Genomic DNA, 13,625 nt, shown 5'->3' on the forward strand with positions numbered 1-13,625 from the left:
AAGGTTAGTGATCCCCAACCCTAGCCCAGTCAGGAGAGGTTCATTTCAAAGTTTTGGTAAGCGCTGGAGAAGCTCTGCTGCAGTCATAGTAAATTCCTTTTCACTCTTACCCTGTTTAACACTAATGCATATCTGACTTGCATTTATATGGTCTAGGAAGACATGCAACTTTCAGTGAAAAATGCACCAGCATTGCCTTCTAATCCACATGAATGCAGCATACACTAACTGATTCGCAGCTAAACCAGGCTGCCACAGATTGTTTTGGAAATATCAAGAAATAATGTTGCAAATGTCGCAGCAATAACCCTTTAATAATCTTACTTAGTTTTTTTTTACACTATGCAGACACTCTGTCAGCAAAGATGAAAATTCACTCAGCTGAGGCTGCTGAATGGTCAGAGCAGCTTCAATAACTGACCACTTGGAAGCAGTCATTCCCTGTGTCTTTGGCCCTAAACTTTCACCCCTAGACCAATATTTATGTAAAAAACTATAAATAAAAAAAGATATGGTAAAAACATAGCAAAACTCACTACTGCAGTAGAACGCTGAAAATTACACGCTTCATTCAAAAACACAAGCAAAACAGGGGGAAGAACACTAATCTTACAAGTCTATATAAGACTGTTATATGTGTATATAATGATTGGGCTGCACAATATTAGAAAATCTTGTGATGACGATATCAGATTCAATAAATCCCTTTTTGTCGTCTTTTCTCTCTTTCTCATTTATGCCTATGTCATTCTGTGACTTTTAGCATTTTGGGTAATCTCACTTGAGTCCGGTGTGAGAATCTGCTGCTGTGAGACTCTGTCCAAATGGCTAAACATTACATTATCATGTAAAATGCAGGTTCATAACACTTGGAATATATTAGCCAACAATTCTTGCACACCAAACAGTCCTTTGCCATATGAATATGGTACACAATTATATCGTGATGGCAATATATTGTGCAGCCTCTATATAATGGTACACAAACATCATGGTTTCCAATCAGGAGAAACAAACTAAAATCTACAACAATGATTTAAACTTTATTTTTAAGTGAACAATATATAATAACACTTTCGGACAATAACCTGATTTTATCTATACGTTCTAGCATTTCAAGAAGTGGCCAGGAGGGACCGTCAGCTTCTAAAGCATAAAAATTGTTACGTTTTCTTGTTGCTGGACACAAAAAAGCTGTTTTCTTTGGTTTTTCGTAAGAATGAGGTCAAAATAGTTTGAACTAACAAAACAAAATGTCCCCCGCCCAACAAACTTAGATTGACCTAGCTGAGTTACCGCAACATACAACACTACCCTTTTACTGATTTCTCCACTTTCTACTCATCCAACTTATCCATGTCTCACAACAATCATGTCCATTCATGAAGTAAAAAGTAGGAGCCAACCCTGACTGGACTTAATCTGATTGCATTGCACAATATAAACTGGTTACAGACAAATCAGAGGACATCCAAAAGGAAACAAGGAATTACTGCAACCCATCACAATAACCAGACAGATGACAGCAATATAAAGCCTCATCATTAACTTGTTAAGCTTTGAGTCTATCTTTCAAATTTTATAGGAGCTTTAAAACACAAAGCACTGTGTAAGAAAACAGCAATGAAAAGGCAGATTAAATCAAACCTAATGCCACTGGATCCGGGGTTCCACCCGCACTCTTTCATAATAACACAAACAAGAACCAGCCACCCAGCATGAGGGCAAATATGAGAGCGCAAGAGGGTAGAAGTTCAAGAAGGAGAAACCTTTCACTAATTTTCTTTGTTAGTTTAAACTGTGGTAAAATCTAAGAATAAAATTATAATTCTTTTGGGGATTGACCCTTTTCATTCTGGAGGGTCAGAGTTCAAAAGTCCAAGCTGAGACAAGGCTGTTTTATTCTTATCATAAAATGTCCAAACCTTTTTCTCAATTTGTTTGACAAAAGAACACGACAAAAACAAAAAGTAGAACTAGGGATAAAAAAAAGAACTCAAAATAGACCCCAAACCAGCCCATAGTTACAGAGCTGTCTCTTTACATCTAGAATAAGAGTTGTCAACATTGTGGGAAAAAGGGATTTATACAGAATTAGTTTTTGTCCAGCTGAAAATGTAAAAAACACCTTATCCCAAGCTAGTCTGTTTTTTTCAACACAATCGTTTGAAAATATATTACATATGTGTCCAACCTAATAATTGACAGAAAGAAGCTCAGATTTACTGTTATGTGTTACATTGTTAAATCATTCATTCATTTTTTGTAACAATAAAGGGACCTTAACTGTGGACGACTAATAGATACAGAAATAAATAAATGACTCAATAAAATAATTACTGGCCCAAAACATAGCTAGAAATATAAATTAGAACGCCATTAAATGCAACAAAATAATAAAACGAAGAGATTTATTCAATAATTGATCACTTAATTAGATATTAATATAAATTTCTATTTGAGTCCACTATCTATATTTCAACCACTAATTTTCAAATCATCTATTTTTTATTGAACTCTATATTTTATAACTCTAAAAGTGAATTTCTTCCTGTTTTTATTTTTTCCTACACCTTTTATGTCTTTCATATGTACAGCAGTAACAACAGGAGCCTTCCTGTGACCAAATATTAATTATCTACATTAGGTCCAGGTGAGGTCACATCCTGTGTGTGAGAGAGAGCAGTTGATGTTACACAGCTCCGCAGTTACCCAAAATATCACAACTATTTCAAACCAAAGACAGCATGGGTACAAACTTTTTTCAACTGTCTTCAGCACCTTCTGCTAATGATTAATATGATTAGTGTGTTTGCTATTACTAATAGCATTCTCTGTGTGAACTTCCAGCCCCTTGTCTTACCTGTAAGATTTCCAAAACACTGACACTTCCTTGTCCAGCATGTTCCGTGACCTACAGAACTGGACTCTTCCAGAGCAAAAACGGATCCGCTTTGCTGTAACATGTTCAGCTTCTGGGGGCTGCTTGCTGGCACAATTGGCAGGCCTGTTGCCATGCAGCAAGAAGGTTTGCCTTGCAAGCACAGGAAGCTGATGTTGATTTTCACTAATAAATTAAAACCTATGTTAGGTAACACACATGAACCATGCCTCCTTCAACCATGTTCTTTTTTTTTTGCGTCAGTTTTAACTTTACATTGAATAGGTGGACAAACATCTAGCGACTTTTACTCAAAACCGAACTTGGCCGTACCAATTCATTAAGCCACATATATCCCGACCAATTGCTAAGAAAAGAATTTCCAGAGTAAGAAAAATAGAAAACAATCAACCCAAAAAATTTAGAAAACTATTTGCCTTTCTTTTAAAACAACAAACATTTGGGACCCTTTCAAGTTTTCTGATCCAAAGTGATTTACAGATCCCTTTTCTAACAAAAAAATAAATGTTAGGCAAGTAAAAGAAAAATCATGATTAATTAAATTAATAATTTTTAATTTTTTTTAAATGTCTGTGGCCCACTAGCACGTTTAACTTGATATTTTGGCCCGCGACCGCAAAGCAAAACATTTGGACACCTCTGATCTCGAAGCTTCACACACCTGTCTTGAACACCTCACTGAGGCTGAAAATGCCACTAACACCTTCAACGCTCTACAGTATTGTTGTGATGCGTTTACTGATCAGAAATATGTCACGTTTTTAATCACTGATCAGAACCGGTCAAGCATAAAAACCTAAATTCACAATTTTTATATTTAGCCAAATGAAAATTGAAACTAACATAAGAAATTCAACCACCAAAAAAAAATGCATCCGTAACCTTAAACTAAGATGTGCTTTGTAAGCTGGGTTCAGACCTGAACAAACACACAGCCAGAGAGGCAAGCAGGTGCTACCGTCTCCCTCTTTTTTTATTCTTTACTCTAGACACACAAGTGTTGTGGTAGTCTGCAAAGAAAGGGGCTTCTGAGACCAGGGTCACCTCCCAAAAGACCACCACAACTCTGCTCTGGTTCCCAGATGTTCTAATGCATGCAGGCTTGCATGCACACAGACACGCTCAGACCTCCTGAACCTCACAGGAGGTGATGACAAATGAATCTAAATAACCAGGCACAAAGCATTGCTGTGGGCGTTAACCAGTCACAGAGCGTGTTTGTTTCTATGTTAACACTGACTACCTGACCCAGATAAAGCAGCTTGTTAGTCTTGATGTAACTGTCAGGTATATTAGTTTGCCTAGTTCTCGTATGTGTAAGCAAACATGACCAAGACCAAAAGATTGTGATGCTGTTGTGGATCTATGTGAACACATGGGTAAGCATGAGTGCGTGTGCACTTGTTGAATACGTGATCTATTCCTGGGGCTGCCGAGGAAATGAGGGGAGCTGCAGCAGGCCATTAGGATTCAGATCAGGACAGACGTGTGTATGTGCTCGGTGGTTGCCGGTTAGGGCGGTAGGGGTGGGGGGGGCGCAGAGGAATCAACTGCAGACCATCTATTATAATGACAGGAAGCAGGAAGTACAACCCCTTTACAGTCACATGGCTGCCAGCTGTCTTGGCAGCAAGAGGAGGGGAGATAGAGAAAACGATAGTCTGTGTGTGTGTCTGTGAAGATTTGGCATTCCAGCACGTTAAGAGAGCATTTCTAAACATTATATCTGCATTAGCTATTGGCAAACAAACAAAACGTTTAATTTTATGGAACAACTCGAGCCGTCCTCTACCAAAATATCCAGTAAAGTCCAAAAGAAAAATGCTTCAACATTTACGCCTTAAACCACTGATGTTCTTCCTGTTCCAAAGTTGGAATAAAGCTCGGATTTGGCCATATGGATGTGTTTAGTAGCCGCAGCTCAGCACACATGCGAACGCCCACTTGCAGAGACCCAAATATGCACAGTTTCACACAGATGCATGGATGTGGTCTTATGTTTTCTGCAGACACAGAGCATGCACACAAAACAGAAAAAAAGTTTTTTACTGACATCAGTTCCAATAAAATCACAATGGCCTTTGCAGCTAATTTCTGTTTAATACGTATAATTAGTGTATTCCAAAATACTTGATGATCTGACATATATTTTAAGTTAAATGTATAGATCATAATCTTTAGGTATATATACACTGCTCAAAAAAGGGAACACTCAAATAACACATCCTAGATCTGAATGAATGAAATATTCTCATTGAATACTTTGTTCTGTACAAAGTTGAATGTGCTGACAACAAAATCACACAAAAATCATCAATGGAAATCAAATTTATTAACCAATGGAGGCCTGGATTTGGAGTCACACACAAAATTAAAGTGGAAAAACACACTAGAGGCTGATCCAACTTTGATGTAATGTCCTTGAAACAAATCAAAATGAGGCTCAGTATTGTGTGTGGCCTCCACGTGCCTGTGTGACCTCCCTACAACGGCTGGGCATGCTCCTGATGAGACGGCGGATGGTCTCCTGAGGGATCTCCTCTCAGACCTGGACTAAAGCATCCACCAACTCCTGGACAGTCTGTGGTGTCTTCGTCTTGCAGGAACTGCTGACACACTCCAGTCACATGAGGTCTAGCATTGTCCTGCATTAGGAGGAACCCAGGGCCAACCGCACCAGCATATGGTCTCACAAGTGGTCTGAGGATCTCATCTCGGTACCTAATGGCAGTCAGGCTACCTCTGGCGAGCACATGGAGGGCCATACAGCCCTCCAAAGAAATGCCACCCCACACCATTACTGACCCACTGCCAAACCGGTCATGCTGAAGGATGTTGCAGGCAGCAGATCGCTCTCCACTGCGTCTCCAGACTCTGTCACGTCTGTCACATGTGCTCAGTGTGAACCTGCTTTCATCTGTGAAGAGCACAGAGCACCAGTGGCGAATTTGACAATCCTGGTGTTCTCTGGCAAATGCCAAGCGTCCTGCACGGTGTTGGGCTGTGAGCACAACCTCCATTTGTGGACGTCGGGCCCTCATACCATCCTCATGGAGTCGGTTTCTAACCGTTTGTGCAGACACATGCACATTTGTGGCCTGCTGGAGGTCATTTTTCAGGGCTCTGGCAGTGCTCCTCCTGTTCCTCCTTGCACAAAGGTGGAGGTAGTGGTCCTGCTTCTGGGTTGTTGCCCTCCTAGGGCCTCCTCCATGTCTCCTGGTGTACTGGTCTGTCTCCTGGTAGCGCCTCCAGGCTCTGGACACTACGCTGACAGACACAGCAAACCTTCTTGTGTGGGTTGTAGAGTCCGTCTCATGCTACCACGAGTGTGAAAGCACCACCAATATTCAAAAGAGACCAAAACATCAGCCAGAAAGCATAGATACTGAGAAGTGGTCTGTGGTCCCCACCTGCAGAACCACTCCTTTATTGAGAGTCTTGCTAATCACCAAAGATTTCCCCCTGTTGTCTATTTCATTTGGACAACAGGATGTGAAATTGATTGTCAATCAGTGTTGCTTCCTAAGTGGACAGTTTGATTTCACAGACGTTTGATTCACTTGGAGTTATATTGTGTTGTTTAAGGGTTCCCTTTATTTTTTTGAGCAGTGTATTATGTAGACGTCATACATAAAAAAACACCTAGGTGAGATGCATCGGACTGCCAGTTTCCACTTAGAAGGAGAAGTCAAAAGCAGAAAGTTTCGTTTCTGAACACCAATTTAGTTTCTTAGTAACCATTCTGATGTTCTAGTTTTTGAACAATATTGAATACAGAATTGATATTTAGACACATATATAAATAAATACCTTCAGAAAGGTGGGCGTTGATTGGTGTTTGCGTCTCCTTGCTGTAAGAGACCACCTCTTTGGGAAGGAAGTCTACCTGTGTGATCTTAGAGGCGCCAAGCCTATGCATCCTGCGTCTGCATGAGAGCAAAGACATTTTCATTACTGTAATTGTGTTGTAAACAAATCCAAAACTGTCTTCTAAGTAGGGAAAAAGTGATTTCAAAGCCCTTTTTTTTTTTAAACGAGTGAGAGGAGAAAGATGTACCCAAGCTCAGAATCCGCCTGCAGCTGCAGCACAGAGGGGTCTGTGTCCCATTGCAGTGTCCTAATGTCACCAACAGAGGGAGCAAGAGAGGACATGAATGGTTACAAATGCCATTACACATTTCTGAAAGGCCAACAAAGATTTACACCACGTATACGAACACACATACACACACACTGCATATAGGAGTATAATGTCTCCAGTACTGAGACATTATACTGTCTTTCATTATGCATCAACATACATTTGATTAAAGGTCTCTGCTCTTATTTAATAAAGGTTTTCTGTGGTGTAAAAAGATGGACATTCTTGTATTTTATCGAACCGTTTATTCATCTAGACAGAAAATAAACAATATTTACTGTTAGAGGCTCCTGAAACGAAGCCGTAAAGAAGAAATGTTTAGAAAATGTTCATGTCCACCTTTTTTGTTCCAATTATGAGAACACACACACACACATTACTGAGAGCTCTCACCTTTCGCTCCTGTTACTGCACTGTTTTTGATTTGTTTCTTTTAAAACAGGTAATACAAATATTTTAAAAAGCAAAACTACACAGCACCTTGCAGAAGATCCCATATCCTTTCAACGTTTTCCCATTTTATCATGTTACAACCACAAAATATTATGTTAGGATTGTATGTGACAGACCAACACAAAGCAGTGCATAATTGTTAAATGGTAACGAGAATGCAGGCTTTCACCACTTTTTTGTGAACGGGTGGTGTGTGTTTGTGTGTGTGTTTGTAGTCAGTCCCTCCGCCTCAGTGCTTTGTAGAACCACCTGTCGCTACATTTACAGCTGCAGGTCTTATAGGGTGGATCTCTACCAGCTTTTGCTCATTGTTCTTTGCAGAAAAGGCTCAAACTCAGTGTGATAAGATCCGTGTTTAGGATCATTCAAGTCTTACCAAATATTCCCAATTGGATTGAGGTCTGGAGTTTGACTGGGCCATTCCAACACATGAATATGCTTTAATGCAAAATATTTTGCAGCCTGTAACAGGTTTTCTTCAATGAGTGTCCTGTATTTGGTTGAATCTCTGTCCCTGCTAATACGTCAAGCATCCTCACAGCATGATGCTGCCAGTACCACGTTTCACCATAGCGATAGTGTGTTCAGAGAAATGCACTGTTAGTTTCTTCCCCGCAAACAGCATTTGGCATGTGGCAAAATAGTTCGACTTGCATTTATATTCCACTTTGTGCTTATTTTTGTGTTTGTCTATCACACAAAATCACAATAAAATCAATTACAGTTTGTGGCCGCAACTTAAACATGTGAAAAGGTAAACGGGTTATGAAGGATTTTGCGAAGCGCTGCGTGTAATAGACCTAGTATGGCCAATATGGGCAAATATTTAAGAGCTAAACTAGGCATTTGTAACTGCCTTGCACAATCAATGAATTCGACAAACATCGAGGAAAAGTGCTGAGCTCACTGGCTGCATTCCTCTGCTGTTTTGGCAGGTAGAAATCAATCACTTATGAGAAAATCAAAGCGTTTCCCAACTGAAACATACCAGCTGTAAAAGGATAACACTAGACCTCTTGATGATACATTTCAGAACAGCAAACGGCCCGCTACACATTCAGCATGTGTCACACAGCGCTGGAACGGAGTGCCAAGGGATTTCTTCAGCTTGACAGGCTGGCTGTTTTAATGTAACATGGATGACACTTTAAACAACGCTGTCACCTCTGTGAAGACTGAAACGACCTCTGTGGCTCAGCCCGTGCGAGCAGAGATGCTTCGAGCTGCGGTCAGAGGCGGCAGCAGGGCTTAAGACTGAACGAGAGAGGTGTGGGGAGACGAAGGGCAGGACACAGCACTCTTTTGATCTTTAAATCAAGAACGGGAACACTTCTATAAGTCGAGGGACAACACTGTGGAAGCCTTTCTGTGCTGAGCAGAGCCTCAGCAACAGGAAGGTAAGGAAGGGGTTTCCTGGGTATGACATGAAAATGCTTACCTTGAGCTCTGTGCTTGGGGCTTGTTTTTAGAGAAACCTGACCTATGAAGGACACACACACACATACACAACCACAAATGGAGAAGCTCAAATTGGCATGTCGTCATCCAAGGTGGATTTGGGGGATAAAAGCTAAAATCAAATGAATAATCCACCAAAAAAGCATTCCTTTTTGCTAGAAACTTAAGCTGACTTTCACAGATTCTTCAGCCCCAATTCCACCCCTGGCCATACCAAGCAACGAATCACTAATGATCCTGAAGGCGCCACTCACACATTTAGCTCACAGCTGGCTGCCAATAAAAGGCAAATGGGAAGCGCTTGATGACCACACTCTTCTTAGCCGAATTCACCAGAATACTCTGCTCTGACGTGAGGGTTAACGGCTGCACCACTTCTCTACGAAGCAGTGAATGGGTTACCATATGTAACATGCTGCAGTGTCTGGAGCACATATGAAACATAGGTAACTGTGTGCAGCCTTCAGGACAGGAGCGAAACGGGGGACAAAAAAAAAAAAAAAAAATCGTACATTTCTTTGCCTTTAACAAACAAAGCTCAAGCCCAGTGCGGCACAATGAATCCAAAGATAACTTTCTAAAGGTTCACTAGCATGTTATTTTAACAAACAGACACAGTGCCTTACAAACGCATTTATACCTCCTGCACACATTCATATTTGGTCAAGTTACAACCTAGAAGGGCGTAGTTATAGAAATGTTGTGTAATGGACTAGGGCTGCACAATATATCGCTAATTTGTGTGTGTGTGTGTCTGTGTGTGTGTGTGTGTGTGTGTGTGTCTGTGTGTGTAATGTTAATCTCACAAAGAACTGTGCAAAATTCGTTGCCTGTTATTTTTCAAGTGTCAGAAGTTCATGATCTATATCCCAACAAAGCTGCTCAAAACTGACACAGATGTTAAAAGTCAGAGACTGTCGGAAGTGATTTAATAAAGCGCAGCACTGTGATAGTCTAACACAAAATAGCGCATAATTATGAAAAATGACACATGGTTTTCAAAGTTTTTTACCAAAAACTGTCTAAAAAGTGTGACGTGCAGATATATATTTAGCCACTTTAATCTGACACCCTAAAATGAATAATCAAAATATAAATATAGCTGAACTTTGAAGGCCTCAAAGTTTGTTAGGAAACATAAGTGAATAGACGGCATCATGAAGACCAAGAAACACAACTAACAGGTCAGAGAGAAGGTTGGGCAGAAGGCTAAAGCAGTATTATCTCAGCCTTTGAACATTTCACAGAGCAATTAATCATCCGAAAATGGAAAAAGTATAGCACAACTCCTACAAAACCTACAAAGAGAGGATATTCCACCTAATCTGACAGGCCGAGGAGCGCAATAATCAGAGAAGCAGTCAAGAGGCCTGTGAGGAGTTACACAGAAAGGACATCTATTATTCAAGCAGTTCCCAAATCTGGCCTTCATAGAGGAATACCAAGAAGAAAGCCATTGTTAAAAGAAAGACGGAACCATTTATAGTTTTCCAAAAGCCATGTTTGGAGAAAGGTGATCAGATGAGGCGAAAATGCCACTTTTCGGCCTATATGCAGAATGCTTTGTGTGGAAAATAACTAACACCACTAACCACCCTAAACACATAAACTCCACAGTGAAACATTGAGTTTGCAGAATCATGACCTGGGGATTCGTTTGGACCCCTAAAAACATGGGGCAAATTCTGAAAGAAAATCAGTCAAGAGTGAGGCTAACCTGGAAGCTCACCTTGAGGCAGGGCAACGATCACAAGAAATTCAACATGGATGAGTTTACATCTGAGAATATTCATATGTAAGAACAGCTCAGACAGATTCCCGACCTATATCCAAATGAGAATCTGTAGCACAGACTGAGCTTGAACTGCTATCCAAAGAAGGCAAAATGGCAGTTTTTGGATTTGCAAAAGTGTTTCAGAGAAACCCCAAAACACTTGCATATGTAAGCAAACAGTAGTTGATTTTATAAAAACAAATAATAAATCCATACATCATTTTCTTTATTTTCACTATTTTAGGGTACTTTGTGTTGGCCTGTCACATAAAGTCCTAGTAAAACAAATTAAGGTTTATGACTGTTACGCAACAAAACTGGGGAAAATACTCACTAGGAAATGAATACTTTTGCAAGGCACTATGTCGAGTGTTTCTTCAAAAACACACTTCTCAGAATTACCTACAGTATGTGAACCAAATGCTGGACAGCAGTCATCAAAACACAATGAGAGTACAATGAAAATGATACTAATAACGCATGTAAACCTAATGACGCAACCTCACCATTGGTGGAAGCCATCCTTACCTAAACCTGTTGTGCCAAGAGGAAAAAAACAGAAAAGTTCTGTAAAGGATGTACCTTTAATCAACAATAACTTCTTGAAATGATCACCATTTCCTTACAAAAGCATCACAAATATTTATTTGCCTTCAAATGCCACAAATTAATAACAAATGAATCGTTAATCGAAATATCAAGCCACCAAACATAAATTTCTGTATTCATCTTTAAATTTACTAGAGACAGAAGGAAGGACATCTGAGCGTTGGGTGAGATGTGTTTGATGTCGGCCTACCTGCCCACTGCCCCTCCCTCGGCTGAGTCCTGGCTCCCCGTCTCACTGGGCGTGCTCACTGATTTAGAGGGAGACACGGGTGTCGGGACTAAAAAAAAACCAAAATATTAAAAAGCATTCTTCTTTTTAAAGCTGGAGAGGCAAAAGTAGATGGTTTTGTAGAAGCAACAACATATAGCCAATGATAGACAAATAAAAATAAATAAATACTCAAATATGTGGAGGATACGAATGGAGATCTCAGATGAGGTGGGGAATTTCTGCTTTGCTTCTCACCAATCTGTATTCTGCTGTTTTACACGACTTATAAATAACTAGACCAACAAAAAAAATAACGACCCACTTCAGAGGTGGTTAAGGTGTTATGACTATCTTGGACCACTAGAGAGCAGTACTCCTTAAGGAGCAGAAAGACACTTCAAAGCCTTCTTTTTATCAGTGGAAAAGGAAAAGGGAGAAATGTGATGAGCAACAATGTAGAAGCATGGACGTGTTTTATTTAATTTATCATTAGCAGTTAAATCAAATAATAGGAGCTGATGTAAGTCATTTAAAAGGTAACTTGTTTATTTTGTTTATAAAACAGGTTTTGATGTACCTAGCGGAGGTTCTGGGGAGATACCAATGCTCTGGAGCAGGGCCTCAGTCTCTCTGCGCTTGCGGTCCAAGTCTGAATCTTCAGGGGTCACCTCTGTTTTCTTTTGGCTGTCTGACTTCTCCAGAAACCCAGGGAGACACATATGGGCCAAACTCAGAGGTTTTGTCAAAATATTTACAACATAAATGATTTGAAGAACAAATACAAATGTGTTTTGTTTTTGTTTTTTTCAATGCTTCAATGCTTTCACTTTTTCATATGTTACAACCTGACATAAATTTGTGCACTTTTTCTTTTACCTCTTTCTTCTTCCTCTCCTCCTCCTTTCTTTTCTTCTCCTCCCTGATCTGGGCGAGGCGCTGCTTCTTACGCTCAAGCTCTGCTTTTAGGTCACTTTTGTCCGACATGGTGACCTGGAGGGCTTTGAATAGAAGATCAATAAACCACAGATGGCACTGAAACAATATACAATTGTTTTATATGTCGCTCCCTAACAAATGACAGCCTGCAAGTCTCAAAAAACATCTGTTCACAGAATCAATTGGGTGTGTCAGACACATTTCCTTGCAAAAAAAAACAAACTGAGAGTTTGCCTTGATTAAAATTATTTCAAACAATAACAAAAAACATCTTGAGCTAAATATATTTAAACAGAGCTTAGTCCCTAAAGCTCCATTATGTGCAACCACAATTTATTATCATAATGTCAAAAACTGCCCAAAACATGGGACACAGAAAGGTCAATAGGGAGCTCAATCAAGACAAAAACAATATTAACTCAATATTATTGGATCTTTATTAAGGAAGACTGGTATAAATGTAATTATATTTGTTATCCCATGCTTTTATAACAAAAACCATGACTTGCACAAATACACTGGGACAATATGAAAGGATATGAGACCCTTTGTGTGCTTTGTCAATAACCGATGTTAGCTAGAAATGAGTGCATTCGCATATAAATACATATCGCCTGTTAATATGAGAGCGTTTATAGTGATGTCGACACACAAAAACATCCAACACTGAATTTCATAAACAAATTGCTCCAAAATATGAGGACAACCGTCGCGTAAATGGCCATATCATGGTGTCATACCTTCTCCACTTGTAGGGCTAACGATGTGTCACCGGCAAAGATGCTGTCTCACTGCTGAATCTCGATTAAAAAAATAAATAACGCATCCTCTGTTACGTTGTTTCCAGCCTCTCTGTATCAAGGCCTTTCTGGTACCAGAGGACGGTTCGTTTAGGTCTTGGTTAACGAGTTAGTTTAAACGGGTTATTGCAGCCGTGGAGTATAGTAATGGGAGGCTGGGAGCAGGTGCACAGCACGCCGATACATCCTGTGGAAAGCGCGAAGAGGGAATGATGTTGAAGAGGAGAGGAAATCCCACCTCCTCCTCCTCCAGGGGACGCGCTGTCATTAGCAACGCCGCCATCTTGAGGCCGTCTAAAGAAGAACCATTACAACACTGGGAGGATGTAGAGCTGCTTTAT

General features: G+C 40.1%; 1 protein-coding gene across 8 annotated transcripts in view; it reads right to left on the bottom strand.

Annotated features, from left to right (window-relative positions):
- The window catches only part of LOC124879170 (cytoplasmic dynein 1 intermediate chain 1), an 81,450-nt gene extending 67,853 nt beyond the window's left edge, over nucleotides 1–13,597 (bottom strand). The window contains exons 1-8 of one of the 8 annotated variants that reach the window (XM_047383562.1): nucleotides 13,225–13,597; nucleotides 12,425–12,546; nucleotides 12,126–12,243; nucleotides 11,528–11,615; nucleotides 11,257–11,262; nucleotides 8,935–8,976; nucleotides 6,960–7,019; nucleotides 6,713–6,828 (exon numbers count right to left, since the gene is read on the bottom strand). In XM_047383562.1, the coding sequence (XP_047239518.1) occupies nucleotides 6,713–6,828; nucleotides 6,960–7,019; nucleotides 8,935–8,976; nucleotides 11,257–11,262; nucleotides 11,528–11,615; nucleotides 12,126–12,243; nucleotides 12,425–12,532 (538 nt within the window). In that variant the 5' untranslated portion in view covers nucleotides 12,533–12,546; nucleotides 13,225–13,597. Of the gene's footprint in view, nucleotides 1–6,712; nucleotides 6,829–6,959; nucleotides 7,024–8,934; nucleotides 8,977–11,256; nucleotides 11,263–11,525; nucleotides 11,616–12,125; nucleotides 12,244–12,424; nucleotides 12,547–13,224 lie in introns of all 8 variants that reach the window. The other 7 variants (XM_047383563.1, XM_047383561.1, XM_047383568.1 and 4 more) reach the window with 7 other exon arrangements.
- Nucleotides 13,598–13,625: the final 28 nt, after the last annotated feature.

This window comes from Girardinichthys multiradiatus, chromosome 13 (genome assembly GCF_021462225.1).
Source record: "Girardinichthys multiradiatus isolate DD_20200921_A chromosome 13, DD_fGirMul_XY1, whole genome shotgun sequence".
In the NCBI taxonomy this organism is placed as follows: domain Eukaryota; kingdom Metazoa; phylum Chordata; class Actinopteri; order Cyprinodontiformes; family Goodeidae; genus Girardinichthys; species Girardinichthys multiradiatus.